The sequence below is a fragment of the Hesperophylax consimilis genome, chromosome 4 (assembly GCF_061612785.1).
Source record: "Hesperophylax consimilis isolate HC1 chromosome 4, BYU_Hcon_1.0, whole genome shotgun sequence".
Classification (NCBI taxonomy): Eukaryota; Metazoa; Arthropoda; class Insecta; order Trichoptera; family Limnephilidae; genus Hesperophylax; species Hesperophylax consimilis.
In genome coordinates this window covers 23919935-23938060 of record NC_142839.1, presented here as the reverse complement: position 1 = coordinate 23938060, position 18126 = coordinate 23919935, and the positions used below count along the sequence as shown (strand labels likewise).

The following is an 18126-nucleotide window of genomic DNA, read 5'->3' as shown; positions in this document are numbered from 1 at the left end:
TTTCGAACTACGTTCTACGCATCGCGATAAGTTCCAACATTGGCCTGATGTTCTTTTGTTTTGAAATGTTCTACGATGTTACAAAAAAAAATCTCTTAATTTAATTTTCATAATGGTTTTTTTTTCTTATTTTTTTAAATAATTGTCTTTTTCACTAAAGAACAATTTTGAAGCCTCATCCGTGTACTTTCACGGTTCGTATATAATCTCTTTGTTCGTGTTTTAGGCCTACCATTTTTATTTCCGTTTGTAAATAAATCAAAAATATTACAATATGTGAAAAATTATTATAAACGTTGCCAAACTTAACACTTCCGAGAGTCAGGAGAGAAAATTCTTTGAAAGGTGGGTTGGGATATTGACTCCTGTGTTGACACAATGAATAATGACAACATTGACCGCATTTCCCCCCAAGACCACCGCGATTACCTTCGATATGTTATAAAATAAGTTTTTATGGTAAAATACATACTTATTTTCATACTTAAGTATTTTCCTTTCTTAACAAAAAAATATTAGGTAAATATTCGGGATCGCTGGCCATGGATAATACGAAATATTTTTTTAAAACCTTTTGATTCACCTTAATTACAATAAAAGGAAACTGACAGGATTTGGGAAATTTTTAATTTTAGCTTTTTGATTACGTTGTATGGGATGACAGCCATTTCAAATAATTTCTGTCAATTGGAATTACTGATTCTACATAAGTGGCCGACTTTATGCGGATATGATAAACAATGACGCGTAATTTTGTTTACAATATTAGCGACATGAAACAATGATTTTTTACCCTACCAGCCAGTATAAAGAACACAATTGAAACGAAAAATGTAAAATAATTAATAATATATTGTAAACAAACCTTTAATCATAATTACTTGAGAGTCGCACTGGTATCCTGATTTTAAGTCCGTGACCGGCACTCACTATTTCAGTTTTTCGATATCTATATAAAAGGTTGGCAAAACTACAAACATTTCCACATTTTTCACTTTTTTTCCGCCGGATTACGTTGTTAATCCTCAACCATTCTAATAAAACCTCCTCCTTTCTAATAACTTCCAAAAAAACCAATATACCAAAAGAACAACAATTACACGACATAATAGTATATTTTCGCACGTCCCGCCAGATATTGCTGATAGTTCATTATTTTGGACGATTTTGTAAATGGAAACACAACGAACGGCTAGAGACAATTGAATAGCGTAAATTTTTTTTTAAAATAATGCAATTCAATATTCTGGCAAAATAGTGCCTACTCAAAAAGAATATATTATTTATTTAGGTACCATTATTATTATTATTTTATTTAACCTAACCTATAATAACCCAACCTAACCTAACCTAACCAAGCCTATAATAACCTAACCTAACATATAATAACCCAACCTAACCTAACCTAACCAATAATAACTTACTTAACCTAACCTATAATAACCGGACCTAACCTAACCTAACCAAGCCTATCCTAACCTAACCTATAATAACCAGAGGCGGATTTGCAGTCTTGGCCGCCCTAGGCCCCAGACCATGTAGCCGCCCCTTTCTCAGTACCCATCATATTGACCAGGAGTACCTATCCAAACTTTTCAGTAAGTTCCTAGGGTCAAAACCGTTTTAATTTTCCTGCCATTATCATTCATGGTTCATGGGGTGAGATTTGTCCAGGTCTTGGCGGCGGATACGTCTGCCCACCTGCTGCGTGGCGGGCCGGATCGAGAGAGACTGGGTGAGGGAGGCCTTTTGACCTTTCCAGCCGGACTATCTTGACCCATCGCCTTGCACCGCAGTTGGAGGGATGTATTCATGCGTATGTCACTCCTGGACACACTAATCCCCAGATTCCTACCCACCCCTCATACATTTTCCTTTTCAGAACTTCCTATCCTTCCTTTCCTTAAAAAGACCCTCCACACAGCATCACCTAAGATGACATAGGTCGTGAGGGAAAATATTTTCATCAAAATTTTTTTTTTTTTTTTTAATTTAAGCCTCCTGTGTGGAATTAATGTAAAAAAATACGCTCGCTAAATTCGCTAGTTCAATTACTGCATAATTGTCGATTGTCGCAGGCCGGATTGATGACATTGGCGGGCCGTTGTTTGGAGACCCCTGATATAGACTATAGACTACATAATGAATTTACTTTATTGACAACTTTTATCGAAATCGATTCAGAAATTTAGTTAACTATAATAACTGCTAGTTTGTAATACTTTCTAAGGTTTCAAGGATTTGAATAAAACATTTAAAACAGTTTTAGGTTTAATTTATTTAACTAGTTTCAGGTTTATTCTCATACAATAATATATAAGTGTTTCACAGTTACAATTCGGCCCCTTAGGGTCAAAAAAACGTATCTCATTTTTCTCTACTTTACAGGAGAGCAAGAAAACATAGTTCTCAATTAATCAGTATTGTATACTTTTAAACAAACGAAACATATTAATAATTTCTTCTCATTTAGTTAAAGGATGGTATTTTGTGCTTCTGAACCATCTTTTAAATATAAAATAATAATTCATTTTACCATCCGTAACTCAAAATCGATAAAAATTGAGTTACGTTTTTTTGACTCTAAGGGGCCGAATTAGGGTTGCCAGATACGGGCTGGATAAAAAGTTATTATTAAGTCTCCAAACAAATAAAAGAAATCAGCACCTCTTTTAAATAAAAATCAACTTAAGGTAAGTTGTGGCGAGGGCGGCTGCGGGGCGTGGGGGCGCGCTGTGTGCTGTGTGTGAACACGCTCTTGCATATCGCTATTTCGTACGTAGAATATTTAGGTACTTATGAAGTAATTTCTTGTTATCATCTGTGACTTTTTGTCACGATTGGCCGCCCCTAATATCTGGCCGCCCTAGGCCCGGGCCTACATAGGCCTAAGGGCAAATCCGCCTCTGATAATAACCCAACTTCACCTAACCTATCATAAACCAACATAACATATCCTAACCTAACCTATAATAATCTAACCTAACCTACAATAACCTAACCTAACTTTTTTTTATATTTCCATATTTATAAAACATGCCTAAATACCTTTTTTTTTCGAGTTAGGCCAAAATACTAACTACCTAGTATTTACATAGGGTATATGGTAAAAATTTTAGCCACTCATATGGTATCAGGAATACCAACAAAAGAAAATGTCATCAACAGAAATTATTCCGGTTGTCATCCCATATAATAATATGCCCATACACTAACACCTCTAGCGGCCAACTTTATTGATACTGCTAACTAACTAACTAACTAACCATCACGCCGTTTCCCCGCAGGGGTAGGCAGAGAGGACGGACCGCCAAACAACTCGGTCTTGGCACACACTTCTTGCTTAATTGACATTCATACATCGTCTCATACATACTCTTCTATTATTCTGACTCTTGACATGGCCCGACTCGAGTATCCGATTCACTTGATCGTGCCATGTCTTCCTCGGTCGTCCCCGACTTATGCTACCATTCGCATCATATATCCTCCTTACACTCCTATCTTCGCTCATTCGCTCTACATGCCCAATCTTACTCATTACGCTTACATCAGCCTTGCACTCTTTGCGGATAGTATTAATAATGGATTTTGACCTATTATAGGGTATTTGCAGTCGGTCCAAGTCGGTCATTGCTGGTTTGAATGAGTGGTTTATTTATGCTGGTCATTTTTTATTGTCTGTCACGTTCGGAGTCGCTTGACAAAAATTCTATTACAAAAAATTCAAACTCGTGGAATGTGGACTTCAAGCTACGTCACGACTTTCTAACCAATTACTGCTCTACTTCCTGGATGAGCGAACCTTGTACAGTGAACCTAAAATAAATAATTATTAGAAATTATAACTTAGTTACGTGAAATCGGCGGTGACTCGATAAATATTGAACGTCCCCTGAAAACAAATATCGCTAGTTGTATACATGAAGTATGTCACATCGCTCAAATAATACGTTGTACAATTTTCTCTGTGCCGGCTTCGAAAGAGGAACTTAATAACGAAGTATTTTGTTCAATCCTTTTGTTTGTTTGTTTTCGGATCCACAATATCGACGCCTCTGACTGCGAAGATAAGTTTGCAAACGTGTAACCTTCGTGTAACATCCTACCCTTGTTTCGTCACTAAAATATTAAGTACTTTTCTTTGTTTTTCTACTACGTTTTTTCCAAGGATAAACTTTTACACTTCTGTTTTAGCACTTTGTCTATGGTTCACTTTCGTAAGAACGGGAATTGTGTGGAGTGAAGTTTTTCGCCCAAATTAACTTTTCTCCTCCAGCACAGACATGGCAGACACCGAGCCCATGGTCTTCGATTTAGATCCAACAATCGAAGATGTCACTCCAAAGGACATTGAAAGGTTGTGATAACATTGCAATCACATTATATCGTAATTTTATAATTTGTCATCATTGCACAAAGCACATTCATGCCAATCTAGACTCACTTTATATGGCATATTTACATATTTTAGAAGTGTCATTATTCGTATTATCAAGTTATAACATTATATTTGTGTTTGGATTGGTAGGGAGGCTGAGGACAAGAAGGAACATGGCAACCAGCTGTACATTGTGAAGAATTACAAAGCTGCTCTTGTCCAATACACTGCAGCCATCAACTTGTGCCCTGATAAGTCTTCCTACTATGGGAACAGAGCTGCTTGTTTCCTCATGCTTGGCCAGTACAAAAATGGATTAGAAGACGCCAGGCGTGCTGTTGCTTTGGATCTTTCCTTTGTGAAGGGCTATGTCCGCATTGCCAAGTGTTGTCTCGCCTTAGGTTTGTTCACATTTTCCAAAAACCTTAATTTCGTTACTTCGTTTCGTAAGTTATATATTGAGAATGTAATTAGTATTATTTCTGCGTAAGTATATTTTGCGTATATGGCTTCACCTTACCAACCATGATTATCTGACATTTGCTATAAAAGGTGAAGGAGATAAAAATATCACTATTTCTTAAAATATTGTGCAATTGAGGTAAATATTTATCAATGTGTCGCAGATATCTTTTCATTTTCTTCGCAAAATGTTTCCTTATTCATTTTCACTTATATTATTAGGGGGCTTAAAAAAGTGTGCAGGCCTAAATTAATAATATTGTTATTGTGGTCACAGTAAAAATATGTTATGTCTGTGGTAGCTTATGAGCAAAGTAACTATTAAGGATTACCTTATCTTCACCAATATTATTAAAAATTAGCATGACCTTGAAAAACTTGTAATACGCGTTTATCTGTTAACTTTGAAATATTGTCTCTTACAAAATCAACTATCTAGATTCAATAATGTTAATGATGTGCTTTATCAATTAAAATAGAAACAATGTAAGCATAGATAATTGAAGTAAATATTTTCTATTCATGGATAATAAATAGATACAACACCAAGCGATAAAGATATAATTAATAAATCTTTAATAATTTGCAGAGCAAGCAATCAAATATTTTTTATTGATATTATCAATCATATGAATAAATTCAATCTGTAAACTTCCGCGATAACGAAGGGACATCCCTAGAATGGCGGGTGAAATAATACTGAAAAATATATTTCCTGTACTATTTTTTTTTCATGTAATTAAAAAAAAAATGATAATGAACTCCTCTTAGAATTAATAAAAAGTATGAAAACTATTGTATTGCCAATTTTTCCACAATAATAAGGAAGTTGAGTCCATTTTTTTTATTTTATTTTATCAATGTTCGCATTCAAACTTGAATACTGGTATTTTTTTTTTTTTTTTTTAAAGTTTGTTTTCATAATTAAATTAATTCTCAAAGTTTAAATTTTATTAAGCCCGCCAAAACGAGCGGAATCCGAGCGGTAAGAGGCGGGGTGTGGTGTGACGTCATTCGAACTGTGAAAACCACGTCGCTTAAGCATTTTGTATGGAAAAATTTTTAATTCTTCAACAAGGAATTCCAGTAATTTTTTTACCAATGTTAACCGTCTATTAGAATTGATGTTATTAAAAAAAAAGAAAATTGATTAAGATTTCATAGTTACATTAATATTTTAAGTTAGAATATTTGCTTTTCCCGCCCGGTACGGTACTTGTACGGTATTGCCGTCGCTACTTGTTGACGTTCCCCGCGCGAATTCAGGACCACCGCGCAGAAAAGTAAAGACCAAAAGTAAAATAACGGTTTACAGCCCAGTTCACTGTGAGACTTTTCTGGGCGGCCGGCGGCCTGAAGTGTATCACATGTTATGTGACATGTATAATAATAAAATCTTCTAAGTTATGCAATAAACAACATATTATTATAAAGCACTATACGAATATGTATCTTTAGAAATAAATTTCATATAATAATAACAACAAATACGTACATATGTTTGACAAACCCAAATAAACCTTTGGCCTATACACCTCTCTCATCTAAACCGACCATCTCTCATGTAATAGAAAGAGATGCACCATAGGTGATCCGTTGTACGTACAAGTCACGACACATGTGACGTCAGAATTCTTTCGACCAATCGTGGAGCGTATACAGTCTATTGCTATTGAATGCTTTTTCAAGAACGTTTAACTAATTCTAAGAATAATAGTATATATATATATTTATATGTTTAGAATCGATATTTTTTGATCTACATGAACATATTTTTTATAAGTCAAAATATTTTTCACTCAACTTCCTTATTGTGAGCGAATTAAGTTTTATTACTATAACTAATTAAAAAATTGACTCAAAAGAATTGTTAAGTTTGAAGAACTAAAGAATTATTAATTTTAAAAGAAACTAGTACCCGCATAGCAATAGAAATGCTACAAGTCTCCGTTCTGTGCCAATGAAATTTGAATATAAATATTAGGTAGAGTCTGATCAAAGAAATAATAATGAAAAAATCTTCTTTGATCTACCGTAATATTAATTGTTACCTTCGTATGTATTAAATTCCCAATAATTATTATTGATCTGTTATATGAACATTCCAGGAGATTTAGTGGGAGTAGAGCAAGCCATCGCACGTGTGGAGGAGTTGGGAGGGGTGGACAGTGTCGCCACGGAGGTCACTGCCCTGCAGGAAGTTAAACGGCTCCAAGATGATAGTCAGACGTCTTTCGATAAGAAGGACTACCGTCGGGTCGTCTTCCTGATGGACCGATGCCTTGAATACTGCCCCGCTAGTTACAGGTATTTGTTGCTAATTTGTGTGTTCAATGTTATTTTCCTTGCTTACATAAAAAATTGAAAAGCCGGTGGATAAAATACTGTTCTCCTTTCATTCAGTAAATAACTTATAGATGATGTGTTTATCGCCCCTAACCAATCCGTATGATGCGCAGATAATCCATACCTCCACAACTACCTTCATCTATTGAGATAAATTTTGACCATCATGAAGAGTAGTGTAAAGGTTAAATGCTTGGTGCAACGACCCTGATGTGCATCTGTTCTAATGCGGTGGAAAGGTTAAGACCTAAAAACAACCGTGGTTTTGTTTAGCAGTTATTTTTTTATATGTTAGCATAAAATAATGTTTTTGGTTTATATTGGCATAAAATATAATTTATATTTTTGAAGCATTTGTAATGTAAACATAATCTTTGTTTAGTGCTGTTCATTTTACAAATTTTCCTCATAGTAATTGTTTGTTTTTGGTTCTAGAGTTAAAATCCTGAAATCTGAATGTCTTGCATTACTCGGACGGTGCCAAGAATCGCAGGAAATAGCTAATGACATTTGGCGAATGGATAATTCTAATGCAGACGCCTTGTACGTGCGTGGGATGTGTCTTTACTATCAGGTAAATTATTATTTCCGTTGGTTTACTTTAATTCTATTCTTGTAGTATTCTATTTGTGGTGAGATTCTGATTTTCACAAAAGGAAAAAAGTGATCAAATTATTCTTGTAGTCATTATTTGTGTTTTTAATTTAAGGATAATGTGGACCAAGCACTGAAACACTTCCAACATGTACTCAAGCTGGCCCCGGATCACCGCAAAGCTATGGAATTCTACAAAAGAGCCAAGCTTCTTAGGCAAAAGAAGGAAGAAGGTAATTATATCTATCAACAAATTCTATTTATTTACTACTAAATCATATTTCAAATATTAAATCCTTTTATTTTGTTTATTCAGGTAATGAGGCTTTCAAGATGGGAAAATGGCAGGATGCGTACAACCTCTACAGCGAAGCATTACAGATTGACCCGCAAAACAAGGTCGTGAACGCCAAACTCTTCTTCAACAAAGCCACCGTCTGTTCCAAACTAGACAAAGTCAAAGAGGCCGTCCAACACTGCACCGATGCCTTAAACCTCGACGAGACTTATCTCAAAGCCCTCCTTAGAAGAGCCAAGTGCCACACGGACCTCGGCGACTTTGAGGAGGCCGTGAGAGATTACGAAAAAGCCTTAAAAATGGACAAAAGCCCAGCCAACAAAAGACTTCTGCACGAGGCTAAAATTGCCTTGAAGAAATCCAAGCGCAAGGATTATTACAAAATTCTCGGCATTGAAAAAAATGCATCAGAAGACGAAATTAAGAAAGCATACAGGTTTGTAAAAACTGTTACAATATGCATATATTTACGTTGGGGTGATTCAAACCCCAACAAAACGACCATCAGCACCATTTAAAAAAAAATTGCATTTGCATAAAAGCAAGGCCGTTGTGCTTGACAGCTGATCACAATTTGATAAAAAGCTGAAACGGATCGAGAATCCGCATTTAACAGGGACTGTTCATGTGCACTAAATTCTAAATTTTCCACACTAGACTTTACAATGTCAAAAATCACGCCACACAGGATTTTATTAACATTGAAAATTTGCATTGCAAATGTTAAATATTGATGACCGTATTTATATTAATATTGTAAATATTGTTTATGGGATTACTTTATCATGTATGTTATGATTTTATTTTCCCAGTTTATCCAAGATCTTTTATTGCTGATTTTTTAAATTTGTTTTTTTATATTTTCTAATACCCCAATGGTTTTTATGTAATGTACATTTTACACGATTTACTGTACAATACAGTGACAACAATAGTTTTATAATGTTCAGCTTTTAAAAATTTTAAAGTGTACATAATTATACATAGTAGATATAAAGTTGCATTTAAATGTATTTAAGAAAAGTGAAAGGAAAATAAAAAACAGTTTTAAAATTGCAATGGCATGAAAATAATACATGGCGTAGGAATGCAATACTCCTAAATAATAAAATTATGCTTTTAAATTTTTTATGGTAATGCTTGGTTGTTACAGAAAGCGGGCTCTGGTCCTGCATCCCGATCGCCATGTGGGAGCCTCGGAGACCGACCGTCTGGAGCAGGAGAGGCGCTTCAAGGAGTTGGGAGAGGCGTACGGAGTCCTCAGCGATCCCAAGAAGAAGACACCTTACGACTGCGGCCAGGACTTTGAACATGGGGAACAAGGTACAAAACACAATACAGAACAATAACACCACTTGACATTTTATATCCTTCATAGAAAAGCCATACTGTTTTATTGGCCCTTGAATTAGTTTTGCAGCTGTGAAGAAAACTTATTAATTTTAAAACGGTGGTAATAAAATCTTTCTAAAGCAACTGGATCTAGATATAGCTTGGTGCAGAGATCATTGTTCTGTCAAATGGAGGTTCTGAACAATGCTTGAAGGCAGGGCCACCCCTGAGCCAAACGGCGCCTGGCGCTAGTAAAAACCTCAATTATTACGTGTTAGGTTTTACGAGCGCCTTGGCAAGTAGACGCCTGGAGCGGGACTGCTCCCATTGCGCCTGCACAGTGTCTTCCCTGCTTAAAGGTGGTTCTGTTTGCACTTTCCTGTGATGATATCTCTACCGTGTCACTGTTCTTGCCATATCCCAGTAAATGATACAGATTTAACGCACACGCCTTTTGTTGAGATAGAAGTGTGGTTAATTATAATATGCCCCCATATTAATGATGAAATTATGTTTGTTAGTAGAAATGGACCCCAACATGATGTTCCAGTCATTCTTCGGTGGCGGGGGATCTCCCTTCAACTTCCACGGTGGCTCCTCCGGGGGCGGCGGCTACCCGGGAGGAGTTCAATTCCAATTCGGTTAAACGGCTTCTTCAATACCAGTGTAGATGCAGTTCTAAGTTAACAATATACAATTTTCTTGATTTTTGGGTATTATTTTATGTTGACAATTTATTTGAGATTTCATCAACGAAAGTCATGTGATGGGATAAGTTCGACTTATTGGAGTTACTACTGTAATGTAAAGAGATAGTCAGTCTTTATTACAAACTCGTCAAACTAAATACATTTCATGATGGTATGTAACTTGGTCAGTTGAGCTCCTACTATTAAATAGTTCTTGCCAAAGAACTCTTATAAAGGTCTCAATTTTACAAACTAAAGATTTCTTACAAATATACATATATTTAGTTTAATTTTCTTGACAATATGGAATAACCCTGCTCAAGAAGTTGGGTCCAATGCGATTACCGTTGAAGTAGTGACATGACTTAAATGTAGGGATGTGTTATAAAAATGTAAGGGAAAATGTGAGTATGTAGTTGTCTTAACCAAGCGATATAGTTTAACATGCAAGTAACGCCTTTTCAAGGTGGCGATCATACCATCGCTGCCATGAATATCATTTTCTTTTGCATTCTTTTTGCACTGGAGATATTAGTTAGACCAATGTCAATTTCTAGGATGCCGGAAAGTTTATCAGGATACATTCGTAGTTTTTGTAAGAAACAATGATTTGCATTGCAAATTTCTCTGTGCTCTCAACATTAAAGTGGATTGTAACTGTGTAAAACCATTATAATACTTTTTGTTATTCTTTCCTTTTAAGATTTAGGAAATAAAGTACGCAGTGAGTTTTTTTTTTTTACAAAATTTTGCAATTTTTTACAAATGCTTTTACATTCGAAAATGTTTTGTTTTTTCAACTACTTGTGTAGAAAAACTGTCAGGAGAGGTATAAGCTGTCAGGTAAGGTTTTCTAAAATTATAATTTATTACAAAAATATCCATTTTCTTAACTTTTTAATCTGTAAAATTTCAATAAATCAAATATTTCACATCACTCTAAATAACATCCTATGCGATTTATTCTTAAACTAATGTAGACAGTAATATCCTTGATCTTACAATTTTACATTAACACATTTCTAACCAAAGGCGAATTAAAAATCACTAATATGGTTAACTTTGTGCATCTCATTATTGCTACTAAAACTCTTTTGCATTCCTGCTCGACTATAACGAGCACTTTTACCTTACCTTTGATGTTCCACATTACCTAATGTCCTAGTAACGCGTTAATTGATGTCAATCTTCGTGTTCTATCTTTACAAAACTTGAAAAGATGTTATGTACATAATTTTAGTTAATGTTGTTTGTATTATTTTAACCATGCTTAAGATAATAAAATTGAACTGAAATGCTCTTATTTCTCAGGTTATTTTATTTAAGTTTCCTTCCAACACAAGTATGTAATGGGTGTGATATCTGGGTCAATCTTATGATATATCCATGACCAGGGGGTATAACTCCGATTGAAAATTGGAACCGAAATATTGTGACGTCATATGATTGCCTAACTATATCCACCAATGAAAAACTCTGAAAGTCTATGGAATAAACTTTCAGAGTTTTTCATTGGTGTATTGTATAATAAGTAGGCTCCGAATGAGAATTGTAATCTCTATATATTGGCATATCTATGGTTTTATACAAAAAGTCTGAAGATATCAATCTAGTGAATGGTTTATTTATGAGAAGGCTTTATTTTATAGATTGTATCTCACCAGATGAATATTATTTTTCATAGACAAAATGATTATTGTCATTTCTCATGCTAGCCCCACTGCAAAATCAATATTTTTAGCATTGGCAATTTAGTCCAGGCGCGTACGACCAACATTTGTGGCGTTGCAACGAGTGGCGGCTCGTGACTTTTGGGAGTAATGGAGTGCTAATCTATATAAATAAAATGTAAATGTTCGGTTTTTTCAAAATCTTAAATGTCTTTGCTTTGAAATTTTGACACAATGTTGCATTTGAGTACGCATATGTTTTTATATACCTATATTATATAGATGTCACCTGTAAAACAGCTCCAACTGTTGGACGTAATAGCAAAATGCGCTATTGTTTCTTTATCTTCATAGACAGACTAAGCTATAGCAACACGTGGTGGGGTACAGCTAGAATTAAAATAAAATGGTATTATTGATGTTGTAGCCGAAAACGTTTTTAATTATTATTTTTTTGATAAATTAATGTTTTAAAGACAAGATTTTATTTATGCATAGCACAAAGGATAACAATTATTTTTATAAGCAATAATTGTTCGCCTGAAACACTCATCCACATTGAAAAAATCTCCTGATAAAAAATACATGACGCCAACGGGACTCGAACACTTATCAAACACTCATCCACATTCGAGTCCCTGTAGTCATGTATTTTTTATCAGGAGATTTTTTCAATGTGGATGAGTGTTTCAAGCGAACAATTATTGCTTATAAAAATAATTGAAAACGTTTTTGTTTTTTTTTTTCAATAATTCGATTTTTTGTATGAAGATTTTCAGGAAATCTGTACAGTGCACTGCCAAACTGAAATTTCCTAAAAAATCTTCATACAAAAAATTAAATTTTCGAAAAAAAAAACTTTTCAGACTACAACAACATCAATAATGCAAATAATTATAAGCAATAATTAGTCATCTGAAATACTAATACAAATTGAAAATATCTCCCGAGTAATAATAAATGCCACCAACGGGAATTGAACCCGTACCTTCTGATGTCCGGTCAGGTGCTCTGTATCCACTGAGCTATGTCGGCTTATTTCCAACCCGCCAAATGATTCAATATGTACTAGTACCTCAATCAACAATTACTGCTTATTATATTTAATATAAATAGCATAGTTAATTAATAAGATAGCTCAGTGGATACAGAGCACCTAGTATTTCGAATGACTAATTATTGCTTATAATTATTTGTTATCCTTTATGCTATGCATAAAACCTTGTCTTATAAACGTTAGTTTATTATTAAAAAAAAATAATTATCAATAATGCAATTTTATTTAATATTAGCACTTTAGTACACCCAAAAGTCACGAGCCACCACTGATTGCAACAGTTGTGTGCTTCAAAATCCATTGCAATATATGGAGGTACACACACGAGGCTACGTGACACTAGGGAGACTTTAAATTTGTATTGATTTTGAAATAGTTGCTACTGTAGTAGCAACTAAAGTTTCTTGTGTGCAGGGGTCCTTACTATACTACTGCACGTTGAGCATTGTTTTTGGATTTACGGAAATTGGATGAATTTATAAATATTTTTAAATACATTAGTGATGTTGATTTAAGTTATTGTGTGAGTGGACGTTCATAAGCTATGTATTTTCATGCTCGACGGTTTGAAGCTCGATCGAACACGTTGAGTTGGAACTATGCTCATTGTTGCATACATACGCTGACCCGTTGGCTCGATATCGAACGAAAAAGCATAGAGCACGACAGTACACACATTGAGACATGTTCGAATGAGCATAAAGCTATTACGAGCACTGTTAAAAGCATGAACGAGCGTGGGTACGGGCCACTAGACCAATTTCATTTTCATCGTATTATGCTGAAAATATATGCCATTAGATTAACTAAGACTAAGGACGGGTTGTTCCGGAGAATTTGAACAATTCATCAAATTTCAACGTTGATTTTCAAGTTCTGTGAAAGATTTTTTCAAGTGCTGTATTAATTTCAGTTTTGTCAAGCAACTAGCCTATAATGATATCGTCGCTGTGAAATCAAACCGGCATATCTGCAAAATGCTTGTTTTTCACCAGAGCGCTTTAAAGATTTCGCATATGATATTTTCCTTTTTACGTCCGTTTGGTTCACCTCAATGCCACCTTATGAATGAATAAAATTTAGACGAATACTGCTTATTGAAGTAGTAGTTGCAAATAAATCGAAAATTGCTTAAATTAAGAGTAAAATGCAGATATGCCAGTATGGCTTTAAAATCAGTGTAATATTTGCATTTGTGTCACAGTGGCTTCTTCTTTTGGAACCTGTTTAAGGTATAAAAAAAGACAATGTTGTCAATGAAAAAATAATTTATTGCTTCACAATTTTTTTTATAAACAATTAACATAATACTGCTCTTTCCTTTGCTGGTAACTTCAAAGTTTCCCAATCGTTTATGGAAATCTGAATTGACGGTATTATCCCGGCGGTAACTAACTTTAGGATACCATTTTTCTTCTTCTCATCAATAGTCTCTTGGAATAAGCGTGCATCAGAACAGGATTCACGCTCCCATTGCCCCGTTTATTCCTTTTCTTCGCCTCCTCCCAGGCATGTGATCCGTAGGAGGTTTTGAAGTAAAAGTTGCCGTCGTAAATGAGACAAACGTCACACTGATCTTTCTTGAGTGTGAAAGTTTGTATGACTTGAAAAAACCTCTGTACTGGTAGTAGCTGATTCCTGCAAGGTTTGACTCCTTTCTTTCTGTTATATTAGATAATCTCTGTGATCGGCGATAGATTTTCCACCATCGATATACTCCCGAGAACTTTGAGATCTGTAGTAATGACTAGGAACACTTGCGTTTACATTTGTGGCAAGGAGGCTTCATGCTTCGTTGGTTCACTCTTCCACGGGTTTTAGACTCGTATTCCTCACCGCAGTTTCGCATCTTTCAGTTTGCTAAAGTTTTTTTTTTAAATTTGCCTATTATAATTTATTTTTTTAACCGGGAGAAATTTTACCCGGGTCAGACATTTTGGCATATATGCCGGTTTGTTTTAGTTGAGGCTGCTATAAACGCTTTTGTTAAGTGCAAACCGGATTATCTGCCAATAAGTCATATTTGGTAGTAATAAAAATGTACTATTGTGAGATAATCCAGTTTTACTTACATGATGGACGCATTTCCCCCTTGAAAGTTTTGAAGCAACTGGCGTATTGCGGAATAGGTCTGTCTTCTGCTAAAAAAAATGGCGATTCACGCGTAAATGCATACCGGCCCAACGCCATCTGACAGATTTTTATTCAACTATACGACATGCCGGTTCGACATAAAAATAGAAGGGAAAAAAAGAAATTTTTTGACACCAATAACTCAAAATCTCCATTTTTGCATATATGCCGGTTTGATTTCACAGCGACGATATAATAACAGAACTTGAATAGGACTTTCACAGAACCCTAAAATGAATGTTGAAATTTGATGAATTGTTCAAATTCTCCGAAACAACCCGTCCTAAGAAATGTGTTCCATAACAAAAACAATAAAGCTAGCACCAACTAATAATATGATACATAATAACTGCTGTAAGGTACCGAATTTATTTTATGATGTTTGGTTCTAAAAACAGATCTTTTCATTTTACAGTGTTATTAAATTTGTTTGTGGTGGGATTATTATTATGTAGCACTTTGATAGAAAATCTAGATAGCACAACTTCTGCAACAATTTACTATACTAGTCCCAGCGAGAGATCGTATGTGACTCATGGTTCAAGTATTTTTGGTTTTTTTCGTTTACAAAAAAAAAGCATGAGAAGGAAGACGACGAACGTAAGAGCTTTCGCTGGAACTAGTTCAAACATTTCCTTATAGATTGTATGTAGTCTCAAAAGGTATTTTTCCGTGTAAATTTGGAATGTAATTAAGTCGACTAATATTAAGACTTTAATGTTTGGGGTATAAATTCTGTTTTTTAATATTTTGTAGGTAGATAAACTTTATAAAATTAAACATTTGATTTTACCTTCATAATATGAAAGTAAAATACTAACTTTAATGTTTCTGTATTTCAACTTTTGTTTTATTTCTAGTCAACAAATTGAGCAGCAGCGCAAATTTAGCTCACAAATGAATCTAGATTGTTCTAAAATTTGCTTGAGTATTCAATACCTTTTAATTTTTCGGTTCTTATTTATAGTTTCTTGTCTAGCACTGTCATTCAGAATACATGACTCTCTGTAATCTGCCGCTCGATTAGCCGCTGTTGTTTTTACTAGTTGAAAGCACAAAATCAAGCTCTATAATTCGCCAGTATTCGTATGTCAAATTCATTACTCCGCCACATACCTAGCGCCAAGCTTTGTACACCAACGCGACGGGCTGGGTTATCTTACTCTTTCACACTCAGTTACCATACTGCCATCTAGCTTACTCTCGCTGACCAGTTAACTAGACACCAGACTTAGTTATTGTTGCTTTAGAACATTCCGGTTAGTCCTAGTTCGGTGTATTCTAGCAACTGTCACATGTTTTTGATTTGTTTGCCACGTTCTTTGTTTGAATAAATTTAGTCTTGTCGCAAGCGCAAGCAAACCTTAGCGGTTTTTACCTGTTTTAATTTTTAGCATATTTTGTATGTCTTCGCTAATTGGACACTTGCTCGGTTTTTGGGGTAGCGGATTAGTGAGAGATTACTGTATTAACATGAACAGAATTTTTAAACTTAAATTGCTGCAAATTTTACTGTTTTATTTTTATAATGATTCTTGCATTACAGATTATGAATGATTACGGTTGCAGTAAGCAAAGTTATGCACTGATGCATCCCATATGTTCTGAGATTGGTAGATATGAAACTAATATATGCATCTTTTCTATATTAGTTAAACAAAGAAAGCGATCCAATAAAATATAGGAAAAAGCGACTATATTATTGTTAAAATGTTTTTTTATTTGTAAGTACATAAATAAATTTTGACGTTGTCTGAACAAATTTTTGTAGTTTGTTGAAAGTATAATATGAAAAAAACAATTTATATGTGTGTTTGGGATTGTTGAATTAATTAAAGTTCATTTAACAATTTGCCATTGTGATTTCTTTATAAATGTATTCTGCATCTGCCATTCATTCCGATTTCCTTCTATATTCATCCATTATTTAAGTTTTTTGCATTGCTTGTCTTCGTTTTCATCTTTTTTCTCCATAACCTTTTCCTTCTTGTTGACTGTTCCACTTGGTATGTTTTCAAATCTGTAAACAATAGAAATTTGTTTTTTCAAACTGTAATTCAAGCCTAAAAGCAAGCCCCACACGAGACTTTAGTTGTGGCAACAGTCACGTGCATCAAAATCCGTAACGGTATATATTATGGAGGTGCGCACACAAGCGACGCGACACTAGGGAGACTTTCTGAATTTCGAAATAATTACCAGCTGTCGCCGCAACTTAAGTCTCACATCTGGGGGCTGACTTATACTCAGAAAAGGAGTACTTTAAAGTGATGTAATTTTCCCCTCCTGATTTTGTATCGAGTTGCAGTTGATTGATTTTGAGCAGTTTTTTTCCCTGGGTTGATACCGAAAGCTCTACACTACAGGCTGAACGAGCTATAATGAAAGTCGCCGATGAAAATATAAATTTCTTGGCACTGCACTAATCTTGTAGCAAAAAAGTGCTTGTTGAAAATTGTCAACTTCCATGCCAGAAAACTTGTCATTACATCTTTAATCTTCAGAAAGGTGGTGAATCATAAATTTTAGCTCATAGAACAACTCTACATGATTACATAATTTCATTGTTTTTAGGTATGAAGCTGTGAACATAGCATCGTTTTTAGGTATGCACATCTAAAAACTGTTTCCACACAAGTGTTACTGCAGTACATATTTCATTTCATATGGACCCAAACTCTAGAAAAAATATATACCTAATTTCAAAAACGCCCTGTGCAAAACAATAATATTGTACAGGCATCATCTGTTCAGTAACACCAACCCAAGTTCATGTAACGAGTGATTGCATAAATTCGTACATACGTAAAAAAAAAAAAAAATTATGAAATCTCTAAGTAAAATTTTCCACCGAATTTTTCTATATCAAACATCTACTTTCGAAAAGCACTTGCTTTTGCGCATTTTGTAAATTACAACTTCTTGTAAATTTAAACTCTTGGTATGCACGGTAAGTTTAATATTTAAGTTTATCACCGCTGTAGAGTATTAAATTTGACTTTGTGAAATTCTAGTTATGTTAAGGTCTATGGAATGCATTACTTACATAACTCGTGGTAATATAGTAGTCCCAGAGAGAGGTCCTGTGTATATACGTGATTGACAAAAAGTCTTCCTTCTCACACGTCTATCGTGGATTACACACTTCTTGTATGAAGACAAGA

The 18126-nt window shown here is 34.6% G+C and overlaps 1 protein-coding gene across 2 annotated transcripts; it reads left to right on the top strand.

Moving 5' to 3' along the window:
* Positions 1 to 4204: 4204 nt before the first annotated feature.
* Positions 4205 to 11405, top strand: Tpr2 (Tetratricopeptide repeat protein 2). Of its 2 annotated transcripts, none has more exons than XM_089651527.1 (8): positions 4205 to 4360; positions 4532 to 4782; positions 6952 to 7150; positions 7625 to 7763; positions 7899 to 8016; positions 8100 to 8517; positions 9235 to 9404; positions 9938 to 11405. In XM_089651527.1, the coding sequence occupies exons 1-8, from the start codon at positions 4287 to 4289 to the stop codon at positions 10057 to 10059; spliced, it is 1491 nt and encodes a 496-aa protein (XP_089507653.1). In that variant the 5' UTR covers positions 4205 to 4286; the 3' UTR covers positions 10060 to 11405. The 2 variants fall into 2 exon arrangements, with proteins under 2 accessions (XP_089507653.1, XP_089507652.1); XM_089651526.1 differs by having other exon boundaries at positions 9935 to 11405.
* Positions 11406 to 18126: the final 6721 nt, after the last annotated feature.